General features: G+C 34.7%; 1 protein-coding gene across 1 annotated transcript in view; it reads left to right on the top strand.

The window, feature by feature from the left end:
• Nucleotides 1-347: 347 nt before the first annotated feature.
• The window catches only part of slc12a4 (solute carrier family 12 member 4), a 35,366-nt gene continuing 25,589 nt past the window's right edge, over nt 348-10,124 (top strand). Inside the window, exon 1 of the mRNA XM_056461772.1 lies at nt 348-601. Within this exon, the coding sequence (XP_056317747.1) occupies nt 463-601 (139 nt within the window). The 5' untranslated portion in view covers nt 348-462. The remainder of the gene's footprint in view (nt 602-10,124) is intronic.

Genomic DNA, 10,124 nt, shown 5'->3' with positions numbered 1-10,124 from the left:
TTTCCTTTTGCTATGCAGACAAAATCCACAAATGTGTTTGCCCTAAGAACAAAAACCTCTGACAGAATTTTTGAACAAATAAATGTTAATCTCTATTTATACAGATACTGTAATCTATTTGGGCTTTAACTGTCTAAAGAATCAAGCAATCATTAATATTCATTTTCCTTGTCTTTTCCAGACTGTGACTCGTGTTTTAAGCCGGGAAAATGGAGTGAGAAAGACTGCTGAGAGAGCAAGGGGAAACAGTGAGACAGGCCAAAGTGTCAGAGCCTCTCTATTTGTTGGCCCCGGAGGAGGGGCCGGGGGAGGAAGGTGGTGACTATGCTAATGGATTCAGAGGAAGTGAGGGAAGACTAGAGGAATGTGTTGGAGATTTCAGGGAGAGTTCAGCTGGGAACGTGATATCTGCCAAAAGAAGAGAAACAGAAGAACTGATACGCACAATAAACACATGAAAACATGCCTCATTTCACTGTGGTACCAGTGCAGGATAACTCACCGTCCAACTATGACAGCCTGGAAGGAATAAACTGGGTTGATTATCGGGACACAGGACAGGGAGGATACCCTGGACATGGAGACACAGTTAGCTCAGATGGTAAGTTTTCTGTTTTTCAAAACACCCCCATCTAGGTATGAAAATTGGCTTTAACTGAAACAGTAGCTGAGTTTGAATAGTTTTAAAACTAGATTAAGTGTTTTATTTAACTTATGAATTCTTGACAGACGTTCTCAAACCATCAGCAATGGTAACCATGGCAATTGTCGAGACATATGACGTCATATTACTGCTTGCATCCCAGGAAAGACTGAAGGAGCTTATTTACTTTGATGAAGTTGTCTTTATATAAAATGACGTATATTTGATGTAAGGGGAGGGATTTTACTGTAACTCAAGCCGAGACTCTTGGCACAGTTCTGACATGCCAGACATCAGTGCGCTGACAAAGGAAAACAATCAAGGGCCCAAGCAGAGGCGGGACCGGGGGGTTGCAATAATAGGACAGGCCTCAAGTATTCATGGACACAAAAGATGAAGCCCTCTTTCTTTGTGCCAAGACAGCAGCTGAGGGTTTAACTGGCATTTCGTTCCTCCAACATGTTTGTTTCTCTATTGCAATTCAAAAGACAAAAGCCAATGGTAGAAAGAGCCATGTGCTGCCCCCGAGGCATGATTTAGGCATATCAGCATGTTTTCTACATCTGTATCCGACATATGGAGAGACCACCAGTTATGTGAAGATGGCGTTGTCTTCGCAATTGCCCTTTGTGTTAGAGTAAAAAGAGTGAATTTGGGGTTCATATGCTAGTGATGTAAATGTGATCACACCACCACACACTGTCCTTAAAAGTGCCATTGCTTTGTACCTTATCTACTGTACCTCTAAAGGTGTGTTTTAGCTATTTAAAACAGTCATACAGACGTTTAGATCATTAATATAAACTTAAAATGGCTAGTTGAAGAACATGTTTACACAAAGTTCACACTTTAGTTAACCAACAATAGTTCTTTAAAGGCATTAGAGCAAAAATCCACAACTTTTTAAAAGAGTGTGTGTACACTTAAGGTATTACTATGATCTTTAATGGATAAGTAATGTAAAATTAAGTACCTTTAAAGGATACTGCCCCAGCGACAAACTGTTGTACTCCTAAATGTACCATTTTTGCACTGGGAGTACCACCAAAGCACTTGTTACAAATGTTTTACTGTAAGTGAGGTGAAAATGTGAGTGTTGAAGAAGGAGCAGGTCACGTCTTGTTTTTGCCCTTAGGCATTAAAAAAGTAATAAAATGCTGAGCCTGCATGTTAAAATGCATGAACAAAGTGATTCACTGAATGAATCACCTTACCAATACTAAACAAAACAAAATATTTACTCCACATGTAAGTTTGTGCCTTACAGGTCTCCATAAGATATAAATAAATATTGGCAGAATTGTTTTATAGATAGATAGATAGATAGATAGATAGATAGATAGATAGATAGATAGATAGATAGATAGATAGATAGATAGATAGATAGATAGATAGATAGATAGATAGATAGATAGATAGATAGATAGATAGATAGACAGATAGATGGATAGGTGGATGGAGGGATGGACGGACGGACGGACAGACAGACCGACCGACAGACAGACAGACAGACAGACAGACAGACAGACAGACAGATAGATAGATAGATAGATAGATAGATAGATAGATAGATAGATAGATAGATAGATGGATAGATGGATAGGTGGACGGACGGACGGACGGACGGACGGACGGACGGACGGACGGACGGACGGACGGACGGACGGACAGACAGACAGACAGACAGACAGACAGACAGATAGATAGATAGATAGATAGATAGATAGATAGATAGATAGATAGATAGATAGATAGATAGATAGATAGATAGATAGATAGATAGATAGATAGATAGATAGATAGATAGATAACATTTATCACTGTCTCTTTAAATAAAATAAATAACCTCTTCACTACACTGTGGAAAAAACAGGCTCAAAAACTATAAAAGTACCATTACATAATTCTGTTTCTGTGTTTATAATATCCTAGTAGAAGATATGTTTGCACATAACACGGCAGATCTAAATATAATAAACCCTCAGCTGGTCCTTAATTTGTCTGCATGTTTGTTGTGGTAGTGATTTAACATTCAGTTTCACTGCCTGTGGATGACTTCATAGACATGAGAAACAAGGTTGTAGATCTTCTTGTATCAAATGGGTTTGCATGAAGGAGGATTATGTGGCAGCTGCTGGTTGATGTATATATTTTTTTTACTTCAGGAGGGGCACAGCAGTAGCAGGGTGTTCACACTGCTAACTTTGTTTTTTAGTTTGCCAGTTCAGCCATGTTTAGAGAAGGACAGCACATAGCCCTCATTGTGCTGAAATAGGCCTGTAATGGAAAAGCATGGGCTCTCAGTCAACGCCATACACCACGTCACGCCTCACTTTCATGAAAACAGATGAAGACTAAAAGGGAGAGACTTTTGTTGAATATATTGAATAAATCATTACATCCTTATTCTGGGTGTTCAACAAGCTTCCAGAGATCCTTAAACATGCTGATAACTCATTAGCATTAGACAAATTTCAATGTATAATTAATTTGATAGCATGTTCAAACACAGGTGTACATTAGCTGTCCAATTTTCCCACCTTTTCTCTTTAAAATGTATACATTACAAGGATGAATTACTACACTGCATGTACTATTTGACAAGGTATGGACAAGGTTTGCTTTTTGAGTGTGCATAATACAAATTTAGCTGCTGTGTTCTATCACAATGGGCTTCCGAGGCCGAGAGAGGTGGTCATCCACTTCATAACCTAAAGGACTTATTTGATACAGGAAAAAACTAAATCAACATCATTCTACTTTCAACTGAGAGCTGCCTGGCAGTCCTTAACAGTAAGAATCTATTTGGCTCCTCAAGGTTACAATACTTTCCACAAAGAGGACACAAATTAGTTTTTGCTGAAAGAGGGCTGTACCCGAAAAGCACAGAATGTCTTTGACTTATCTCTTGCTAATCTCATATATGACATTGTTTTGTTGAATTGATTAAGATCAGGAACAGAGCTAATAAATAAGTATAAAAGCAGTCATTGATATGCTTTGGGGCCTACTGAAGGGTTATCTGATACTCATGTGCTGAATGAAAGCACAGAGCTCTCAAAATTCGCCATTACACACACACACGCACACACAAAATTGATAGCTAATAATTCTATTCAGCAAAAGTGACTGTAAATACATTTTTAAGGAAGCAATTTTTTTATTTTTGTTTACCAATAAATGCTTTTAATTCATCAAATAATGAAAACAGCCGACAAACACATGTTGTCACCCACAAAACACTAACTACATGTAGCATTACACAGATTTACTTGTGTAAAACAAAGACACATCTCTGTTTATAATTGCAATATATATATTGTTTATAACTGCAATATATGTGACTGGAATGAATCAGACATGATGCAGAATTCGTTGATATTGTATTTTGGAAGTAATTCCAAAATACAAGAATTTGTAAACACACCATGCACTGATACTGATACAATAGTAATGCTAATCTGGCTGGTTAAACTGCATTTTTAGCTGTGAAATATGTTTTAAGAAAATATTGCTGTTGAATTTTGCTGTCTTGTTCAGTTTTGCATTATGTTATTGTTTTGAACATAAGTTTAACAGTTTTGAAAACAGTATGTAAGCACGTGCGAAATGTCTTGTACGCACAAAGATTTTTGGCTGCTGTGGTGTCTGAGTGAGAAAAGAGTTCATGAAATTTAGGAGATGTAGTCATTGAATGCATTTTGTGCCAAAGCAATGATAATTGATCCTCAGTTTAGCCCACCTAGACTTCTGTTGTGCTCACTGTGTGAAGAGTTTTGCAAAAGTGACCTAAGTATGGAGAAATGTGTCCTAGTGTCTGTAAAAAAAACTGTGGCATAACAGTGGCCACAAAAATAGCAAACAACAGTTTTTTAATGCTTAAACATTTTAATAATAATAATAATAATAATAATGTTTCAATAATAACAACAACAACAACAATAATAATAATAATAATAATAATAATTTATTTTCACTAAATCAGCATATTACAATGATTTCTGAAGGATCATGTCACACTCAATACTGGGGTTATGATGCTGAAATGAAGTGTAAGTGACATTAAAAGTCATTGAAATTGAAAACGCTTATTATATAACTGTAATAAAATGTCACTGAATTTTTGTACGAACCACAACCATTTATACAGTATACACTCCATAATTTGATCATGCAACTGTAGATAATAAAAGTTGTACGAGGTTTATATAGAGTTGTTATATGTTACCTGTTATCTGCTGTCATTTTTACATGAATAAATGCACATGTTTTGGAGAGCAGCATGGTTGTGTTTTGAAAAAAAAACACTCATAGTCACAAGCCACAAACAAACAATCATCATAAATCATAGACGGCAATCTTTGAAATCAGTGTTTCTCAACCACACTCCTGGAGGACCACCAACACTGCATGTTTGGGATGTCTCCTTTGCCACACCTATTACAGGTCTTTCAGTCTATGCTCATAAGCTGATGACCTGAATCAGGTGTGTTTTATAAAGGAGAAATTGAAAATGTTCAGAGCTGGTGGTCCTCCAGGAGCGTGGTTGAGATACACAATACACTTTAACAGTTGATAGATCACAAACATGTAACACTTAGCTATAATTAATAATTTTAAGTATGAAGAACAAATGAACTCTGACATCACAAGATAACAGGTTGATAACATGACAACAAAATCAGCAGTGCAAATAAAAGCTGGCAAAACAATGCAATGCTATTAATTATTCATTGTCAAATGCACGAACATATTGAAGTTGAACCATATAAGTGCACACCTTATGTTGGTTTGACATTTATATCACTTATTTAAAAAATACATTGCTGCAAAAACTAGAATACTCATGCAAAGAATAAATTAATTATTTAAATAAATAAATAAATAAATAAATAAATAAATAAATAAATAAATAAATAAAAAATAACTTTACATCTTAGAATGCTTATTATTCGAAAGCAAAAAAATAGTATAATGACTTCAATATCTAGTTCAATATTAACAGTTAAAAAACGTAAACTGTTTACAGCTACTGTACATTATTAGTGGTTTTATTGACATTGCACTTTTTAAAAATCCTGTTCTCATAGTGCTTTTGAGTAAGTATCAGTACTTTGTTCTGTCTTTTACTAATGTTTTTAATTATTGTAGCTTTATCAGTACAGTACAGCTTTTTCTCCCTCATTAACACACATCAAAGTCCTGGTATGTTCTGCACACACAGCAGGGTTTAATTCCACAGACTTATTCAACTGTACTCTTGTAATGCAGTCTATTGTGTAACAAACGTCTCTTCTCAGGAAGGATCATAAAACAGGCAATCCATCGTTGCTTGCGAATATATTAGAACACTTTTCTAAAAGTTTCAATATGGAAAGACATCATCTTAAAAAGCTTTAAACATGGTCAAACTGGTTAGCATTATTATGGTGACAAATCATATCATTTCTGAAGTTCACTGCGTTATAACATTGCAGATATTAAATATTAAAGTTCTTAAAGAAATAGTTCACATAAAAATGAAAACACTGTCATCATTTACTCTCCCTATACTTGTTCCAATCCACCAGTTTGAGTTTTGTGTTCGGTTTAAAATGAATGAAGATATTTTTACTGTGATAAAAGCTTCCACAATTAATTACTAGAACTAGAACATTTGATACCGACACAAGCCTTGTTGTTATCCTTCCTCTTTTGTGTTCACAAAAAAAAAAAGAATAATAGTAAAATACTCAAAGTGATTTGGACCATGTCAAGGGTGAGTAAAAGATGACAGAACTATCCCTTTAAGAAACTCACTGGTGCTGGTTGACTGGTAATAAAGGATCATAAGATTGATATGCAGTTCACAGTGTAGAGCTAATAATGCACTCGTACACCAGATATTATTATATCAATTATGTCAAGCAAGCAAATATGCCATCATGACACAATGCTTTGCCAAACGGGACTAAATCGGCCTTAACAGCATGACTTTGACTCATAATGAAGATTTTAAATGTTTAATACATGGGATGTTTGGCCAATTACACACATTTAAGCTTCTTAGCTGCTAGTTAATTTCTTTCTAAGTTCAATCAGCACAAATATGTTTTGCCTGTTTAAATGTTCCTCTTTGGAGGTGAATTTACTTTTCACGCTAAAGCCCTAAATCTACCTTTGGCTGTTGTCTGAGCAATAGTTTACAGATGTTTGAACAGAACTAATTTCTACAGCTGGTTACCAAATGTGTTCGAGTGTAGAGAAAAACAGCCTGTGCGTGTGGTGCACTGTAAACAAAAAATGCTGGGTTCTGTGCACACAGTCGATTTATGCTGGGACAACATGAAGAAATTAAGTTATTAGTTTTTACCAATTTAAGTGGATTGAACATAAATCAATTAAGTCAGTTGACTAAAATAGCAAATCAATTCAATCAATTAAAATAGCAAATGTCATTTTTTGAGCGTGTTTAAAGATTGTTGAAATCAAATGACCGTGTAGCATGCAAAAATATGTCTATACAGTTTAAACTGTAAACAAGTATGACGTTCTTGCTGTCTAGATGGGATAAATGTCGCAATAGTAAGCATGTTAAGTCTCTCATCTCACACTAAACATGTCCATCTGTGTGGTTAGTATAATATAGTTTTGCCTTTGATCAGCAGCTTTTGACACAGTCCTGCCAGCGTGTCCAGACCTGCGGCAGTAAAGCTTCAGCTTCGCCCTCCTGCAGTCACACAGCCAGAGACTGGGACTTTCAAGTCATTTATGTTAGGTTTTGTTGAGATAGAATCCAGAAAGCATTTCAGACCTGTGTTCTTTGCTGTTTATACTTGCAAAATTCTTGCAGCATTTAAAACTGATTCACATTGGCTCTCACAGATTAAAGAGAGGGTCAGTTGTCAAAGTATAACTCTAGATGGCAGCACTTGACCATTTTGTTTTGGTTGTCATTTCAGTTATTTTAATAATTGCTAGTTTTTTAAATTACGTTTGTTTTATTTGTCCTTATTTGTCCCATATTTGAGTTAAAACAACCCAGCATTTTAAAAGTGTGCATTAAATTGATGCATTTTTAATAAAGTTCAGGATTTATTAGTATTTGTGCCCTTTTGCTTTTATAACATCAGCACAGTTGAAAGAGGTTAATGTGGTCAGTCAAAGGGTATTGATTGTTTATTTGTGACTAAATCAGTCTAACTAATTTAAGCACTGCATTAATTTTGTTCCCAGAGCATTTTCAACTATGAATGAAATTTAATGAATAAATTTTAATACACATCAGGATTGCTCAGTATTTGTTCATTAATGACATCCCCACTCATCTCAACATGTTAAAAACATTGTGAGCCCCACAAGGACAGTAAAACTTGATATTTTTTTTTGTACACTAAGGTGGAAAAAAATTATTAAAAATGCTTAGAATGTTTATTGGAAAATGTAACAGAAACAGTGTATGTGTGTTTGTGTGTGTGTGTGTGTGCTTGACTGTGTGTGTGTGTAAATACTGATCGCCATCACTCTCTCAGTACCAGTTAATAGTTTGCAGTGACCTGGATATAGACTATGACCACAGCTTACATACTGCCTTGCTGTCCATAGACAAACATGCTGATCCACAACCATGCTAATGCTAATATCACCTATTATGGCACCTTAACCCAGGACACAGGTGAGTGAGACCAATCAAACAAACAAAAAAAGAGATTTCTACACAATCTTTAAAATCCGACCCATTGAATCTTCTCTTATTTGTTGTAAATGATATATTTGTGAGCAAATGTATTATGTCAAGTCCATTTTTGAGATGATCTGATTAACTGTGAATCTGTGATGTATAATTATTAATCCCGATGTCTCTTTCATGTCATCTACTGTTTGTTAGTTTAGTGTAATTTTTTTTTATGTTGGGATATAACAATTCATTTTTCCAATTTCTTGAATCAAAAGCACTAAATCTGAAAACACCTAACGTGTTTAGAGTGGGTGTCAGGCTTGAGTGAATAAATGAATAAATATTTAAATAAAATGATGGTGCAATACAGACCAAACTGTTTAACTGTGCTTGGCATTAAGGTTGGCACTGTATTTGGATGCCTTGTTATGGCAGTGTTTGTATTGACTTTTGTTTTGAAAGGCTAGAGCGTGTGAACACAAAACAATCAAACTGATTAAGTGTTCAGATTCAGTGACCTGATTAAAGGACATAATGAAATAGCTAAAGAAAAGGTCAGACAGGGAGAGGGAGAAAACCAAAGACAAAATGGGTTTAATAGTCAGTGCAAATGCCAGAAAAGGCCTCATACTTCAGCAGCTGCAAGGCATTATTTATTTCTTTAGATCCACCCTTAAAATCTTATTAAAGTTAAGGATTTAAAAGCATGATGAATAAAGATGCAGTATTTAACCACTGATAGAAGCATTATACTGTGGAAATTATGATGTCGAAACAAATAGGTTCACTTTATTTTTCAATTTTTTATGATGTGCATATTTCTGTGCCTTTATAAAGCGTGTATATATATATATATATATATATATATATATGCTTATTTGAGCTATATGTTTATTATTTGAGCTATGTGCAGTAATGATGATTGTTATACAGTAATGAAATGATGTAAAGTGTAAAGAATGGAACATTAGTGGCAATTCAGTGGGTGTGGAACAGGAAATTAAATGTGGGTGGTTTTTATTCTGAGAGAATGTACTCCACCCTTAAAATGGTTGGATACAGCTTTTCCTTTTTTCTCCTTGATGAAAAGAAGAGATCAACAACACTGTCATTGAACCGGTGCAGATCTCATAAGTAAAATCAAAAAGGGAAATGTTCTCTCTTTTTTGAGTTTGTCTCGATGATTAACTGTTTGTTGTTGTTGTTGTAATAATTAAATGTAATTTTGTTTCCTTTCCAGAAACTTTAGCATTTTTGCCTCGTTAAATTGATTATTATTTTTGAATAGATGTGTTTATTTCATTTCAAAAGTGTATTATATAAATTTGAAATTGTTTAATTGAAATGACACTTTAGAAAGGCAACTACAGTAAGCCTGGCAGTAGTTAGCAGCAAACCATTGTTGTTTTATACTGTAGGCAGAATTTTATACTGTAGTGAAAAACACCTACTATATGTCACAACATAAATATGTCAGAATTCAAAAGCCAAATAAAAAAAAAAATGCTTCAGTGTGTCAACATGGAGAATATAGCACATCGAGATATTACTGGGTGATTTACAAAAAAACTCATATTACAATTTGAGTCCTCTCATAAGCCACTATTTAGTACCTTTTCTGTAAATCCAATCAATTTTTTCTTGTAAGCCATAGGGGCAGACCTCATTTGTTGCATCACAGCTTAATTATTAAGGAAAGAAATGGTATAATAAAGTGCTTGATAGGGCTGCATGATATTGGAAAAATCTGATATTGTGATATTTAATTTTTCTGCGATAAATATTGTGATACAAATACTATTTTACAAGACAGTTTGAATAGCA

Source organism: Danio aesculapii, chromosome 7 (genome assembly GCF_903798145.1).
Source record: "Danio aesculapii chromosome 7, fDanAes4.1, whole genome shotgun sequence".
Lineage (NCBI taxonomy): Eukaryota > Metazoa > Chordata > Actinopteri > Cypriniformes > Danionidae > Danio > Danio aesculapii.
The sequence above is the reverse complement of the archived record's forward strand: the minus strand, read 5'-3'. Positions and strand labels throughout refer to the sequence as shown.